Below are 17095 nucleotides of genomic sequence, written 5' to 3'. Positions count from 1 at the left end.
CACCATCCACTTGCGCGCCTTTCTCACTTCTTTTCATGTGAACTCGTTACAGGTAAAGAATTAAGTTTTCCCGGGTAACTACGTAATTAAATGCATTAATCGGGAGGCTGGAACCACATTATGAAAATTTCAAAGAGTAGCAACACAAAACAAGAAGCAGAAGGGGGAAAGGTCTATTTGTTTAAACACTGAAAAGATCTTACATTTTTAAAAGAAGTTATTTGCGGGAGGCCAACCAACATTTCCAAAACCCACCCCTCCCCCCCCCAGTCGAAAGTCTCCCCCCCCCCCACCCCCAACCCGCCCCGAGTCTGGGTGGTCGTCACTCGGACGTGGCTGGGATGCTACTCACCGAGTTTTTCCACCAACTTGAGCATCACCCCGCCAATGTGCACCTCCCCGGTCACTCTCAGGGTGACATCGCGGTTCAGGTCCGTCACATGAACACTCAGTTCCCACGTCCCATCCGCATAGCAGCCATCTGGCATCCTTATCCCGTCCAGAGCCATGGCTCCTTCCTGCGCGCACGGAGGAAATGGCTCTCGTAAGCGTCACTCCTCCCAAGGAAGGCAAACCCCACCGAACTCGCGCCGGCGGCCGCGGGCCGGGAGGCGGTGAAGGACCCCGGGGGTTGCGCACCAACTCGGGAGAGCGGCGGCGGCGGCGGCGGCGGCGGGCCCGGCTGCGGGCAGCGATCTGCGCCCCGCGCCCTTCCCCGGCGGCCGCCCCGCGCTCCCGCCCGCGCCGGCCCCCGCGGCCACGACGCCGCCCGCCCCGCACGGCCCCCGCCTAGCGGACCGCGGCGGCTTCACCTGCCGGCCGCACCCGCCCCGCCGACGCCGCCCGCGGGCTCCACATTCCTCCCCCTCCTGCCACCCGCGCTCCCCCCGGGTCCCGGCCCCGCGCGCGCGCGCCCCTCGCGCGGCAGACCTGCGGCTCGCGCGGCACCCGGCGCGGGAGCGGTGGCTCGCGGGCAGCGCGTCGGGTTCCCCCTCAGCCGGCGAAGCGCAGCCTCCCGGCGGGAGCGACTAATGGAGTCCCGTCGTCGCGGTCCCTTGCCTCCCTCCCCGCGCTCCACCCTCTCTCCCCGCCCCTCGGCCCGAGTCCGGCTGGGCTGGGCGCGCCCGCTCCCTCCGCCTCCGCCCCGCCGAGCGCCCGGAGCGGGCCGGCCGCCCCCTCCCCCGCGTCCCCGGGCGCGCTCCGGGCGGGGGGCGCGCGGCTCGGCTCGGCTGGGGGCGGGGCGGCGCGCGGGGGCGGGAGCTGGGCGCGGGGGCGGGGGGCGCCCGCGGCGGCTGCAATCTCGGCCCCGCGGAGCCGCTGCCCTTTTATGGAAATGAAGGACCGGGCGCAGGGAGAGATTCCAACATCCGGGCTCTCGGCGGGACTGAGGAGGGGGAGCGGGGGGGGGGGGGGGGGAGCGCGGTGGGCGGCGGGGCGCTCCCTTCCCGCTCGCGTCTCGCGCTTCGCGGGACCCGTGGCGGTGGGTGCCTGCGCTCCCCGCCGGCGGAGGGGGCTTGGCCCCAGCAGAGTCCCCGGGCAGGGTCGTTTTCGGGGAACCAAGTCCCTCCCGCCCCCTCCCCACGCCTGGAGCGAGTCCAAAAGTCTAGGGGCGGTGAGACGTGCCGCACTCGGGCAGCCGGAGAGCAGGGTTTGGGACGGGAAAACTTTAAAAAGTAAATGCCCAGGCCAGCTCCGGGGACATCCCGAAAAAGAATGGCACAACCCAGAGGCAACGTCCGGCGCGACCAGCAACTCCTACCGGACTCCCAGGAGTTTGCACGCGCTCTTAACCCGTTCGGAGGCTCCAACCAGAAGCGAGCCAGAGACGCCCCGCGATGCTCTGGTTTCGGGGGTGGGGGGGTGGGGAGGGGAATCAGTGCTGTGGTTTCAGAAACTTTCTCAGCTCTTCCTACGTCTCTGTATATTTATACGCAACTCAAACCTAACAGTCTACGAAGGCTTTAGGATGGACGCACTCCTACCCCACCCGCAGCCACACCTGGAAGGAATTTTAATAGCTCGGGCGCGGCGCCAGCCGGTGCTGGGAGGAACCGGAGGCTCTTACCTGCGGAGACGGAGGAGCGATGGGGAACGGTCCTCCTGCCTCCCACCGGACGTGCCACTTCCCCCGGTTACGGCTGCGCTCCGGGGAGTGCGCTCTGTGCAGAAACAGCCGGGGAAGCGGCCTCCCCGGCTAATGCACGGCTCGGAAAACGTGGGTCAGGAAGACTCAGAGCGGATACCCCCGCCCCCATAAAGGACCCCCGTCTTCAAAGTCTCCAAGTCGCCTTGCGCTGAGTCGAACCCTTGGGAGAGGAACCCACCGGGTCAATAAGCCTCCGTTCATGGACACGATTGGGAAGCCAGAAGAGGCCTCAAGAAGGGGTGAAAGGAGAGCAGCGGAAATTTAGTCAGATGCCAGAGGTTTGGCACAAAAAGACAGGGAAAACCACTGCAGCATTTTCAGCTAGTCATCACGGAGAAATTGATGCCTCGAGTCTTAGTTTCTCCACTCTCCAATTATCTCTGCCCATGGAGGTTTCAAGTACTTGACTTGGAACCAGAGAGGAGAGAATGTTTATGTAAATTACGGTGTTGGAAATATATAGAAAAGTGTTTTTAATAGGGAATTGCTTGTCGGGGGTACAATATTGTACATGCAGCTGTAAAATCACAAGCTTATCTATTCTTAAATATTCAGAGAAAAAATCTGGAAGGAAACACCACAAAATACAGAAGCTGTCTGGATGTTGAGATCATGGGAGATTTTTTTTTTTGGGGGGGGGTATTCTTTATTTTTCAAAAACGCCAAAGCTTTGCGTTCAGAAGCCTTCTATCACCAGCTCAAATTGCATTCAGCATCTCGGCTTCTCTGTGCATGTCATTACGTGCACAATGCTAGGGCAGGGTTGTCAGGGGATTCTTCGTGTGTTCTTTAATATCCACAAATAAAACAAGTTCTTTGAGAGCAGGGACTTCAAATTACTTGCATTGCCCACAAATTTACAAATAGCTTGGCACAAGGGAAATGGAAAACACGCCGGTACCAAATCAACACAACACAAATGTCAAGGAAACAGGAGGTTTTCCCCATGGAGAAATCTCCTTATTGAGGAAATCCTGGCTTTTCACTTTTACCTGTTTATTTCCACGCCTTATCCCAAAAAGATTTTTGGCACTGTATAAGGATGCATAAACTATGAGATAGAATACATCATCAATGGCACAAATTAAAAATAATGGCCAGAGGTAGAGGGACAGAGATTTATAGTGGAAGCTGGAATGAGACCAAGAATTGTACCTTCTCAAACATGCCTTTATAGAACTAAAAAAAAAAAAAAAAAATCTATGTCCTTTCTGAATATACTTAGACAAATTTGTCAAAGCCAACTGTTTTAATGCTCACCTTCTACAGTCTAGTTCTTTTCTCACTTTCGTGTGACTTACTTTCTCAACTTCCCACAGTGCCCACTTGTATGAATGCTCCCTGCATTTAGTGACAGAGGGGGGTGGGTTTTAATATTGTGAGTAACAGCCCCCTTTCTTAGCATTTAAATAGCTTAATTATAGCGTTAGAAGAGACGTTACTAGCTTTGGAAAACCAGCCGTTTGTGTTTGAGCAGTATAAAGCACAGGAAGGCAAAGGCCCTCTGGTAAGTACCACTGGGAGAATAATTAGATGAGGATGGGTGCAGCTGGTCCCTGGGGGCCTTCTTTTTGAATATTTCAAGTTGTTGCTTGCTTTGAAGATTAAAGAAGAGTCAGACTTGAATCTCAAACGTTCCCCTTCCCTCTCCCCCCCCTAGTTTATCAAGTGAGACCTTCAAGTGCATTTCTTAAATGTTTACTTCCACCTAAAGTTTTTCAGTGTATTCAGATGTGGAATCTTATCTGAAATCCCCCACTAGAAACTCTAAGGCTGCAATACTTGTGGTACTTACATCATACTGAAAAGTAGCCGAGAACTCCAGTGTTTGGAAGAACAGCTCAAGCATTGAAAGCAGCAATATCCAAATAAGGTACCAAGCACTGGACTTAGATTTAGACTAAATGATACCTCACAGATCTGCCGTCAAATGCAGCCCTCTGGCTTGGTGATCTGCAGGTTGACTTCAGCTTTTTCTCTGAGCCAAAACTGTGCTTTCTATTTCTAAAAGGTTAATACAAACATATAACCACGGGGTTTGAAAAAAAAGAGAGGTTGGGGGATATAAGAAAAAGAAGAGATCTATGTGAGTATGAATGCGTAAGGGTGGTTAAAAATGCTCTTAAAAAGGCCATATGAGGCCATCAAGATGAATTGTAATGAATTAATCCTGTGAAATACCAGGTGAGCCGAATTCTTTCTGTCTCGGGATTGCCAAAATTGGAACAAACTGGTAAAGCTACTAAAGAGGGAGAAATCAAGGGGCATGCGGTGTGAACTCAGAATGGGAGGGAAGGTTGTAGGGGCCAACATTGTTTTGATAGAAGTAGGCAGTCACTTTAAACAGCAAGGAAAGGGCTGGCAAACTGAGAAACTAGGGAGATTTGCGAGGAGTGGAGCTGTTTCTATATAGACCTAAAGAAGGGCTCTGAGATACAATGAAATCTCTACTTCAAGAGGAAAGAAATACACTGTTTGCATTTACTGCTCTAGATTATAGAAAGTGTTTTGTAGGAAACAATGCTGAGTGATACTTAAAAATTATTTCTCTTTGCCCTGCCAGTGTGGCTCAGTGGTTGAGTGTCAACCTACGAACCAGGAGGTCACTGTTCAATTCCCAGTCAGGGCACATGCCTGGGTTTTGGGCTCGATCCCCAGTAGGGGGTGTGCAGTAGGCAACTGATCAATGATTTTCTCTCATCATTGATGTTTCTATCCCTTCTTCTCCCTTCCTCTCTGAAATCAATAAAATTACACTCTTAAAAAATTATTTTTCGCCCTAGCCGGTTTAGCTCAGTGGATAGAGCACTGGCCTGTGAACTGAAGGGTCCCAGGTTCGATTCCAGTCAAGGGCACATGCCTGGGTTGTGGGCTTGATCCCCAGTGGGGGACTTGCAGGAGGTAGCTGATCCATGATTCTCTCTCATCATGGATGTTTCTTTCTCTCTCTCCCTCTTCCTTCCTCTCTGAAATCAATAAAAAAATATATATTTAAAAAAAATTATTTTTCTTTGATACAAGTTTGAACATCCTGTCATCTTGTGAAAAGTTCTGCCCCTGACTAAAGTATGGAATGTTCACACATGTGCTCACACAAACAAGGCAGCTAATTGTGCGCTTAGCACAGTGCAGGCAGGGCACCGAGACAGACCTGCCACAAACAAACTCTTAAGGAACATCTATGTAATGCAGGAGGCTTATATTTAAAACATCAGGAAGGATAGCCACAAACAGAAAGAATGAAATTAGGCCCCTACCTTACACCTTAAACAGAAACTAACTCGAAATAAATAATAGACCTCAAGGTAAGAGCTAAACTATAAAATTCTTAGAGAAAAACATGCGAGTAAACCATTGTGACCTTGGGTTAGGATAGGCAATGGCTTCTTAGGTAAGACATGAAAGCAAAAGCAACACAAGAAAACAGAATTGGATTTTATCAAAATTTAAAATGCCAATGTTTCAAAGGACATCAAAAATATGAAAAAACAAACTGCAGAAAGGGAACATTTTTGAAAATCATACATCTTTTATTTAATCCTCACCTGAGCATAATGTTTTGTTTTGTTTTGTTTTTGTTTTTTTGCTTGTTTGCTTATTTTAGAGAGAGGAAGGGAGAGAAACATCGATAGGTTGCCTCCTGTATGTGCGGACCAGGGATCAAACCCAAAAGCTAGGTTTGTGCCCTGGCCGGGAATAGAACCCCCAGCCTTTTTGGGATGACACTCCAACCCACTGAGCCACCTGGTCAGGGTGAAAATCATATATCTTTTAAGGAACGTATATCTAGAATATATAAAGAGGTATTACAAGTATACAGTAAGAAGACTAAAAACCGAAATTAAAAATGGACAAATGACCTGAGTAAACAGTCCCCCAAAGAAGATATAAAAATGGCCAATAAGCACATAATAAAATGCTCCAGCTCTGGGCGGTGCGGCTCAGTTGGTTGGAGCATTGTCCCGTACACCAGAAGGTAGTGGGTTCGATTCCAGGTCAGGGCACATACCCAGGTTGCAGGTTCGCAATGGCAATCAGTGCAGAAGGGGTGCATGCGGAAGGCAACCGATTGGTGCTTCTCTCTCTCTCTCTCTCTCTCTCCCTTCCTCTCTCTCAAATCAATAAGCATGTCCTCAAGTGAGGATTTTAAAAAATCACAAGGGAGGAAACCTCTATTACTCTAAGGCTAAATTGTGAAGTACAGACCCACTTTGAAGACTGTGGTAAGCTAGCCTCTGAAAGGAGGTCACCAATAAAGCCATGGAACCGTGTATGAAGAAGATAAATTGAAACGGAATGAAGGGGTAGGCAGAGTTAGATCTATAAAGAGTAGGATGGAAAATCATGAGGCTGAAGTGAGCTTGGCCTGCTCACCAACTGGGGAGAAGGAAGGGAGAACAGCCAGGGAGAGATGCTGGGGAAGAATGAGCATAGGGAGGCCAGGCTAGGGAGGACAGAAGTTTCGATTCTGAGAAAGAAAAAGGGAGCCATTGAAAAGTTGGCTGGGCCCTACCTGGTTTGGATAGAGCAGTGGTCGACCAACTGCGGTTTGCCGCTCTGTTGACCAATGAGTTTGCCGACCACTGGGATAGAGCATCAGCCTGCGGACTGAAGGGTCCCAGGTTTGATTCCAGTCAAGGACACATGCCCGGGTTGTGGGCTCGATCCCCAGTTGGGGGTGTGCAGGAGGCAGCTGATCAATAATTCTCTCTCATCAATGATGTTTCTATTTCTCTCTCCCTCTCCCTTCCTCTCTGAAATCAATAAAAATATATTAAAAAAAAAAAAAGTTGGCTGGCCCTGGCCCGTGTGGCTCAGTTGGTTGGAGCATTGTCCCATACACCAAGGAGTGGCAGGTTCTAATCCAGGCAGGGCACATACCTAGGTTGTGGGTTCGGTCCCCAGTTGGGGTGGGTGCAACAGGCAACTGATGGATGTTTCTCTCTCACATGGGTGTTTCTCTCATTCTCTCACTCTAAAATCAATTTTAAAAAAAGGTTAATGCACAGTAGTAACATCATGAAAGCAATGTTCAAATAAGATTAATCTAGTAAAAATATGCATGGTGGATTTGGAAGGGCTATGGAATCAAATCCAGAAGGTTGGTTTGAAATTTGTTCATAACTTAGATGTAAGAAAAAAGCCTTTGATGGGTAAGATAAGTGTGTGTGTGTGTGTGTGTGTGTGTGTGTGTGTGTGTGTTGGGGGGGGGGGGAGGAGAGAGAATTTCAACACAATTATTATCAGAAGCCCTTGAGCATTTTTGATGTTGTAAGTGCTGTGCTTTAAATGTTCCTCACAACAACCTTGAGTTTTTATTATGATCCTTATTTGATGTGAGTTAACTGATGGCCAGATTAGTCGTCTGGCTATGTAACTTGTCCTAAACCACACAGCTGGTCTATGAAAGAACTGGAATCAAAACCTGGGTCTGAGGAAAGGTCATGAGTGCTCCAAAGTTTTTACATTTGGCTGACCAAGAAGAACAGTGGAGTTACTGAACTGAGAAATGGAAGTTGTGAGGAGCTGACTTCAGAGAGCAAGGGAAAGATGAGGCATTTAAAAAATACATATTAAACTTGGGTAAAAGACATATATCCCAGTGGAAGCATTTAGACACAATCCTATGTAATAAAAGGGTAATATGCAAATAGACCGAACAAACGAGCAACCGGGCGCTATGACGTGCGCTGACCACCAGGGGGTGCGCACGGAACATGGTGGGCATCAGCCGCGGCAGGATGGTGGAGCAGGTGAGCAGGGACCCCAGACCAAGGCAGGGCGCTGGTCGCTGTCACTGGGGTGAGCCTCTGGTGGTTACTGAAAATTCTTTGCTCCCGGGCACCACAGTCTCACCTGGAGCTCACACCCGCAGCTGGCGCCAGCCCCACTCACACCCACAGCTGGAGCTGGAGACGCCGCTTGCACCCGCTGCCAGTGCCCGGCACCAGTCCTGATCGCTCGGTGCCATCAGCGGGTGCGAGTGGTGGCTGCTGGCCCTGATCACCCCTCAGGGCTTCTCCACCTCCCCCTGCTTCCACCTCTCACACCCACTGCCGGCTCCAGCCCCGCTTGCACCCGCTGCCAGTGCCCGGCACCAGTCCTGATCGCTCAGTGCCGTCAGCGGGTGTGAGTGGCGGCCACTGGCCCAATCGCCCTCTGGCCTTCTCCACCTCCCCCTGCTCCTGAGGAGTGATGGGGCAGCAGCCATCACTTGCACCTGCTGCTGGCGCTGTCCTCAATCGCTCTACACCAGCAGTTGGACATCCCCCGAGGGGTCCCGGACAGCGAGAGGGTGCAGGTCGGGCTGGGGGACACCCCCCTCCCGGGGGACACCCCCCTCCCACCCCGTGCACGAATGTTAGGTAAATAAGCCTGACAACCTTGTGAGAGGATCAGATCACACAGAGAATTCATTAACATGGAAGCCAGCCATAAATGGATGGGTCAACTCCCCAAATGCGACTGACCCTTGGGTAACTGCACCCCAAAGGCAGAAGCAAGAAGAAGAGTCATCTAAGGCAACAGAGAAGAACGGATCCGAGATGGGAAAAGAATCAGGTTAGTCCAGTGTCAGGCAAGCCAAAAAAAAGAGAGAGAGAGAGAGAGAAAGAAACCATTTTCAAGAAGGAAAAGGTGGTCAGCAGTATCAAATGATGCAGAGAAGCACAGGAGAATAAAGAGTGATTGAAAGAGCCCTGACGGAATAGCTCAGTTGGTTAGAGCGTCCTCCTGATACATCAAGGTTTCGGGTTTGATCTCGGTCAGGCCACATGTAAGTATCTGCCAATGAAAGCATCAATAAATGGAGCAACATCTCATCATTGATGTTTCTAACTCTCTTTTCCTCTCCCTTCCTCTCTGAAAGTTTATATGTATAAACTTGTAGAGGAGCCTTGGCCAGTGTGGCTCAGTTGGTTGAGCGTCGTCCCATATACCAAGAGGTTACAGGTTCTATTCCCAGTCAGGGCACATGCCAGGGTTGTGGGCTCGATCTCTAATAGGGGGCATGCAGGAGGTAGCTGATCCATATTTTTCTTATTGATGATTCCCTCTCTCTCTCTCTCTCATCAATAAAAACATTACCAGCCAGTTTGGCTCAGTGCATAGAGCCTCGGCCTGCAGACTGAAGGGTCCTAGGTTCGATTCCGATCAAGGGCACATGCCTGGGTTGCAGGCTCAATCCCCAGTAGGGGGCGTGCAGGAGGCAGCCGATCAATGATTCTCTCTCATCATTGATGTTTCTATCTCTCCCTCCCTCTCTCTCCCTCTCTGAAATCAATAAAAATATATTTTAAATAAATAAATAAGTAGATACATAAAAACACTAAAAAGAAAAAGAAAAAACTTGCTAGAAGATACTTTTATAGTCAACTGAAGACAGGTTTCAAAGAGTTAAAAAAAAAAAGAAAAAGGGAAGTTTATCAGGGAAAGGAAAGCAAGATATAGGGTGGTAATTTGGAGGTGCTGCAGGAGCAAAGATGCTTTTTCAAGGCAAAGGAGACCTGAGCATGCATAAAGACTAGGGGTGGGGATAAGGGGGGGGGGTGGGTAATGGGGGAATAAGGACACATATGTAACACCGTAATCAATAAAAAAAATTAAAAAAAAAAGACTATAGGAAATATAAGGGGGAAATGGTTGCTTAAAACTAAAAGCAAGATCCCTCCCGGGATTATCCAGGATCATCCCAATGGTTTAGTGGGGAAAGGGAGCGGTCCTTGCCAGGGCAGAAGAAATACGCACCAGTTTGCAGGGACGGGCCTGGGTGATGGGAAGGCTCTAACTTTATAGAAGTGGAGAAGCACAGCAGGATACAGCCAAGGGGCACGTAAACATATTTAAATTAAATGCCGTCAATATTAGTCAACGGGCGGGTGGGGCTGGCTGGGTTATCGTGCCGTCCAAATGGATGTCTCCCTCGGAGGTCAGCTTGGGGCCAGGATGTAAAAAAGGAAGGATGTGATTAAGAGATTATTTCAGTACATCTAGGACAGCCATTCAAAGACCCACAAAGGAAAACCAGTGGTGACAGCACAGATGCCAACGGGCCTGGCCCAGAGGTGCTGGGGATCAGCTGGCCTGGGGACAGTGTGGCCATCACATCAGTATGAAGTCACTGGAAGGACTCAGGGCAAGAGGCCAATCCCCACAGCTTTCAGGCCCTGGATTCCTGCGACACAGCAGAACCCCCGACTAGATCAGCGTTTCCTCGTTAACGAGCACACTGGGCGCCTCCCTGAATTTCAGTGTAATTTATCGTCGGGCTGGTTCCTCCCAGTTTTGGGTAGCAGGTACGTTGCCGCCTCCCAACCCCCGTTCTGAGAAGTGATCCCTTTGTGTTTTGTATCACACTGTCCTCTTCAGACGCACAAACCCTCTATTCTTCCCAAATCCGGAGTTGCAGTTCCACTAACGGAGCCAAACCAGAAAGTCACCTACAACCTCCAATTGCCCTCGGGGGCCAACTCGGTCCCAAGTGGAAGGACAAAAGTGCTTTTTATCTACTTGCTCCTAAGAAGGTGCTCAGATGATAGAGGCTTGACCACAGCCGAACATCACCATCTGGTGCCTGGGAGGTGTCACTACAAATCTTTTTTCTCCCTTGAACTACATTCAGTAAATAATTCATTAAGAACTTCGTGAGCAAATGGAAAGAGTGTCCCTGCATCAATGTAAAGACACACGCTTCACTTTTGGATCCCGTCCTCCCTTTAGGACGGACCTCTTGGAGGTATCCCCCCTATTCCTGCATCAGCTGTTTTTTGTATTTCATCTAATTCTCTCCTGACTTGCTTCCAGACCACTGCCATCACCATAAACAGACTCTAAGAAAGGAAAAGGTTGCTCTTGATCACATGTATCCCTCTACTACCCATTTACTGCTATGGCCCCCTTGAACACAAAACCACTCAAACAAAATACCTGCATGCATTATCTCTACTTCCTCAAGTCTAAATTACTTTGTAACTCACCCCAAAATTGTTCGGTTTCCACCACTCCACGGAAACTGGTCTTGCACCACTAATGACCTCTGTGTTGCAAACAGCGGTGCCTTTTCCATCCTCTTCTTACTCAGGTGCTTAGATACTTGTCTGTGCTCTTGCTAAACGCTCGCTCCCCTTGGAGTCTGGACACTGCCCTGTGCTTGTTTCTCTCCTACCTCTCTGTCCTCCTTTTTCAGTCTCCCTTGCTAGCTCCTTCTCCTCTAGCTGATCTTTACAGTCAGCACGGTAGGTATGGGCCCCTGTCTGGGACCTCTTTTCTTCTCTATGCATATTCTCTCTCTACCTGATTTCCTTCTACTCGAAACACTGTCTCTATGCTGATGATTCCCGAACCTCAGACCTGACCTTGGGGCTCCAGACTTGGAGATCCATGTGTAATAGGCATTTCAAACTAACATGTGCAACGTGAGACTGATTTTCCTCCAACAGCTAGTTCTGTGCCCATGTTTTCCATCTCAGTAAATGACACCACCATTCCTTCATTTGCTCAGACTAAAATGTAGGGCTCAGCCTCGATTTCCCAAAATTTCTTTGACACCCCTCTCTAATGACTAATTTATTATTATTATTTATTTTAGAGAGAGAGAGGAAGGGAGAGAAAGAGAAACATGGATTGGTTGCCTCCTGCATGTGCCCCCACTGGAGATTGAACCCACAACCTGAGTATGTGCCCTGCCTGGGAATAAAACCTGCCACCTTCTGTACAAGACAATGCTCCAACCAACTGAGGGCTCCAGTGACTAATTTAATGCTAAGTCTGTCTCCAAAATAGGCCCCAAATTGATCCACTTCTCTCCATCTCCACTGTCACCGCCCTCGTTCTAGCCACAGTCTTCTCACTTGGATTATTTATTCAGTAGCCTCCTAAGTAGTCTCTGTTCTTTCCAGTCTGTTCCCTACACAATAGCTAGAGTGATCTTTAAATATGCAAATCACAACATTTACTCTTATCTTAGGAGCATCAGTGGCTTTCTGTCATAGTTAGAATAAAATTCAAACTCCTTAAAAAGGCTCAAAAGGTTTCACAGGATCCAGGCCAACCTACCTCACTGACCTGCTGACAGTCTCCAGTATCCCAGGACTCCTCTTTCTTTTGTCTCAGCACTTGCCATTGTCCTGACCTTGGCCTTCTCCCTGGCTCTTCCCAGTACTCTTATCTTTCTCAGTCCCAATGTCATCTCCTCAGAAGAGCTTTCCCGGCCACACGGTTTATAGTAGCCTTTGCCCCCCAGTTATTTTCTATTTCCTCATCTGCTTTTTTCTTCCATGAAGTTCAACACCCCCTTCCCTCTGGCAACTATCAGTTTGTTCTCTACTTCTGAGTCTGTTTCTGTTTTGTTTATTTGTTTGTTTTGTTCTTTAGATTGGTAGTTACAAAATAGTCTCAGGGATGTAAAGTTCAGCATAGAGAATATAATCTATATCATAAAAGGCCTGTGGTCATGACGCCATAACGGAGGAACGACCAAACAACTGGTCACCAGGAGGTGCTTGGAGCACCTCTCGCGGGCGGGGACTCGAGGCTTGCGTGGCGAGGTGGGGCTCGCATGCAGCTGGTGGGGCTTGCACAGGGCTTGCACGGCAGAGGTGGGGCCGTGGCTCGTGCAGGGCGGGTCTGGGTCTCGCACAATTTCGTGCGCTAGGCCTCCAGTATTGTAATAGCTATGTATGCTGCCAGTTGGGTATTGGAAATACCTGGGGGAACACTATGTAGAGTATATGATTATCTAACCACTATGCTATACACCTAGAACTGATATATAATAATATTAAATGTCAACTGTAATTAATACAATTTTAAAAAGAATGTAAGCTCCTTGAAGGTGGAGAGTTTCCAATTGCATCATGATGCACAGCTCCACGGGCACCATTCCTACTGTAGTCCATGTGAATGAAGGACGCTATGGCAACTTGCCATCATCTGCCTGTTTCTAGCCATAACCCCCAGCAACTAGCACAGTGCCTGGCACGTGGCAAGTGCTCAATAAATAGTTGTGGAAGGAATGGAAGAATGAAATGTAGTGTGTCCACAATCCAGACCATGCCCCCAAGCCCTGACTGACCCGATCCTGCACACTTTGCCAGTCTCATCTTTTTTAAAAAATATATATATATTTTTTATTGGTTTCAGCGAAAAAGGGAGAGGGAGAGAGAGAAACATCAATGATGAGAGAGAATCATTGATCAGCTGCCTCCTGCACACCCCACACGGGGTATCGAGCCCACAATCCGGGCATGTGCCCTGACTTGGAATTGAACCATGACCTCCTGGTTCCTAGGTTGACGCTCAACTATTGAGCCACACTGGCCAGGCTGCCAGTCTCATCTTGTTCTATTCTCTCTCTCCCCCTTTGGTTCTCCCTTTCAGTTCCTCTAACACACAGACTCCCTCCAGCCTCAGGGTCTTTGGAGAGGGTTCCTCTACCTAGACAACTCTAGTTTCTCTCTAACTCTTTGTCTACCCAATGACCATTATCTTTCCCATATTAGTGGTGGCAGATACTGTTGATGCTCTACCCCACAGCTGGTCTAGAGCAGAGGTTCTCAAAGTGTAGTCCCTGAACCAGCAGCATCAACACCACCTGGGAATTTGTCAGAAATGGATTCTCCCACCCCACCCCAGACCTCCTGAATTAGAAACTCTGGAGTGGAGTTCTGAAATCTGTTTTATCAAGTCCTCCAGGTGGTTCTGGCTATTTGAGAACCGTTGGCTTATACTGTCCACTCAAGCTTCCTATGTCCCTCTGCCTAAGGGACAAGTTGCAAGTGCTGACCTTTTAACACACCTGGAGTGACCCTTAACTAAGAAGGGGTGGGAGTGGTGAGTAAATGTTCCAACTTTATACCCCTTAGTGAAACATTCTTAAGGGTGTTCCATAAAGTCTTTCAGAGAGTGCCCAGTAGGACTGATCCCCAGTTAACATTAATGGATCTGCTTTTGAGAAACTCCGCTTAAGACACACAATGCAAATGCCCATGTAAATAAAGGAAGCTCCATTTCCAGTTGGATCAGTTCACTCTGTTCTATGCTCCTTTTCACCCTCTCCTCTCTCTCTCTCTCTCCTCTCTCTCTCTCTCTCTCTCTCTAAAAAAAAAAAAAAGAATATTTTTATTGATTTCAGAAGGAAGGGAGGAAGAGAGAGGGAAAGAGAGAAATATCAATGATGAGAGAGACTCATTGATCAGCTGCTTCCTGTGCATCCCCTACTGGGGATCAAGCCCACACCAGGGCATGTGCCCTGACCGGGAATTGAACCATTACCTCTTGGTTCATAGGTTGATGCTCAACCACTGAGCCACACCTCTCCTCTAGTATCACAGCACTTTTCACAGTTTATAATTAGATACGTGTGCCATTCTTTGGTTAATATATGCCATCCCCACCTTGAGGGAACAGTATCTGTCCCACCCTTGTTTTAGTCTCAACACCTACCTGTGTCTGGCACAAAACAGACACCCAATAAATGTGTATTGAATGAATGAGAATGAATAGATAGTACCCTTTCCTTCATAACTTGCTGAAGGGCTGTCAGAGAAAGTCTCAGGTTGTTGATCTACATTTAAACATTTTCCTTTTATGTTTCTTCTAGTCTTCTCCTCTTTCCTAAGTTCACTTTTTAAATTTCATTTCATTTCATGTTATGGTATTCTCCACATAATAGTTCTACTTTTCTTTAATTTTGTCTGAGTTTATCTTTTAAAGTATTTCCTTTCCAACCAATACATTTGTCTTCCGAACCTAACTGTAGACAAGACTCCTTTTGTAACAAGCATAACATTCCTTGACATCAATCCTCCAAACCTGTAAAGGCTTTTCATGGCAGGTTTCCACTGGCCTTCTCACTTCTAAAGGAGGTGAGCACATGGATACATATGAAATAGTTTTGTTTTTCTGAGATTTAATCAGTCCGCATACATTATTCCTTTGTTTGAGAATATGGGGAGGAGGATATGTCCCCCCTCTCCCGGCACCTGTAAGTCTTTGCCCATTTCTGTTGCCTGCCTGCATGCCTCAAGAGAGAAGGTGGTAGTTTTGATGTTCAGAGCCCAGATTAGTTGTTGGGACAGTTTTGTCAATAGGCAAGGTCAACGTTAAAGTTTGCTTTTAGAGAGAGAGAGAGAAGGGAGAGGGAGAGAGAGATAGAAACATCCATGAGAAAGAAAAACATTGATCAGCGGCCTCCTGCATGCCCCCTACTGGGGATCAAGCCCAAAACCCAAGCATGTGCTCTGACCTAGAATCAACCCAGCAACCTCTTGGTGCATGGGATGATGCTCCACCAACTGAGCCACACCAGCCTGGCTAAACAGCATTTTTTTTGGTGGTGGATTTACCACACATGTGGCAGGCTCAACACCTTCCTCTCTTCCATTCTATGTGGCTTTCACTGACTCAGGCCCCTCTTAGTTGGGGTAAAGAAATAGGATCTGGCCTAGACCTTAAGCAGAAGCCACGTTGTCCAATCCAGCCAGAGACCCCCTCCCGCTCTGTGGGAACATGAAGTGCTTAGTCAGCTATGAATGAAGTGGAACTTTGCTTTGTATTTAGTATTTTCTTTTCATGTGGTTGAGCCCACGGAGTGCAAGGGATGCTGGACAGTGCAGGATCTGGGCATTCCTGGGTCTCTAGATTAGCACACTCAGAATAGAACCTAAACCAGACCTCCAACCTCTAATAAAACTTTGTTTCTTCCGGAATTCTGAGCAGCAGTTTCAGAGCTTATTCCTGAAACTGAGTGTATGGGTTTTGCTTCTTGGCAGAATCTTTAAAATAAATAATAGAAAAGCCCCAGCAAGTCTTGCAGTCTGTCTCCCCCAAACCAGAACAGGATCACTTCCTACATTAGGCCAGTCTAATGTTTTAGGTGATTTAATTTTTAATATTTTGGATGACGACTTTCACAATTTCTCTGAGGAGACCATTTCATAATTTAATATTTATCTCTCAGAGAGGGAGTGTTTCTGGTAATCAACCCAAATTTTTAAATTTCATCTTGTTCTCTTGGAGATTACATATTTCCTCTACGTGAAAAGTTAAAAATTACAAATATATTAGTATACCAACACTTTCCCAGTAGACAATGCATTTCTTTAGTGTGTTTAAAAAAATGAATATCCCTAATCATTTGTTTTTATTGTTTTTCTGAACACCTATCATTTTTTTCTATCTTCTTATTATATATATGATAATAAAAGGATAGAAAATCCTTTTCTTCTCATTCCTTTCTTGTCTATTTTTATAGTGACTTTTTGTGGTAAAATATAAATAACATAAAATTCATCATTTTAACCATCCTTAAGTGTACAGTTTAGTAGCATTAAATTAAGCACATTCACGTAGTACAACCACTTCCATCATCCATCCATCCATCCATCCATCCATCCATCCATCCATCATCCAACCATCCATCCATTTTCATTATTCCGAACTAAAACTCTATATCAATTAAACACTAAATTTCTATTCCCCCTAACCCTAGTCCCTGACAACCAGTATTTTACTTTCTGTCTCTATGAATTTGACTATTCTAGGTATTTTATATAAGTTCATTCTTGTTTTTTTAAAGGAACTACCAACTCTGAACTCTAACATGCTGTGATTTTAAATGATGACAAAAATAATAATAACCTTCTTGCAGCTGATTTAATTCAGGGTGTTATTTAAACTACTTAAATACTAGCATCCTGGCACCCTGGGCAACCAGATCAATCTCAAACCATTCAGAGGGGTTGATTGATGTACAGAAGAGTGGAGCCTGACCAGTATCACAGCTCCCATCAGTCAGGCCTCCTACCATGGGGCAGAAAGATGAGGGGGGAGGGGGAATAAGGGAGTTGCTGTGGAAATTAAATATATTTATCTATATATTACAAATAAACTAGAGGCCTGGTGCATGAAATTTGTGCATGGGGCAGGGAGACCCCTCAGCCCACTGGGGGG

The 17095-nt window shown here is 47.5% G+C and overlaps 1 protein-coding gene and 1 pseudogene across 2 annotated transcripts in view; one reads left to right on the top strand and one right to left on the bottom strand.

Annotated features, from left to right (window-relative positions):
* FERMT2 (FERM domain containing kindlin 2) overlaps positions 1-1096 on the bottom strand; it is a 67465-nt gene extending 66369 nt beyond the window's left edge. Inside the window, exons 1-2 of one of the 2 annotated variants that reach the window (XM_054716058.1) lie at positions 931-1096; positions 353-518 (exon numbers count right to left, since the gene is read on the bottom strand). In XM_054716058.1, coding sequence (XP_054572033.1) covers positions 353-509 — 157 coding nt within the window. In that variant the 5' untranslated portion in view covers positions 510-518; positions 931-1096. The remainder of the gene's footprint in view (positions 1-352; positions 519-930) is intronic. The other variant, XM_054716059.1, reaches the window with a different exon arrangement.
* Positions 1097-1966: 870 nt separating this feature from the next.
* The window catches only part of LOC103283937 (28S ribosomal protein S15, mitochondrial-like), a 51222-nt pseudogene continuing 36093 nt past the window's right edge, over positions 1967-17095 (top strand).

This window comes from Eptesicus fuscus, chromosome 5 (assembly GCF_027574615.1).
Source record: "Eptesicus fuscus isolate TK198812 chromosome 5, DD_ASM_mEF_20220401, whole genome shotgun sequence".
NCBI lineage: Eukaryota > Metazoa > Chordata > Mammalia > Chiroptera > Vespertilionidae > Eptesicus > Eptesicus fuscus.
Note: the sequence above shows the minus strand (reverse complement) of the source record. Positions and strands in the feature narration are given on the sequence as shown.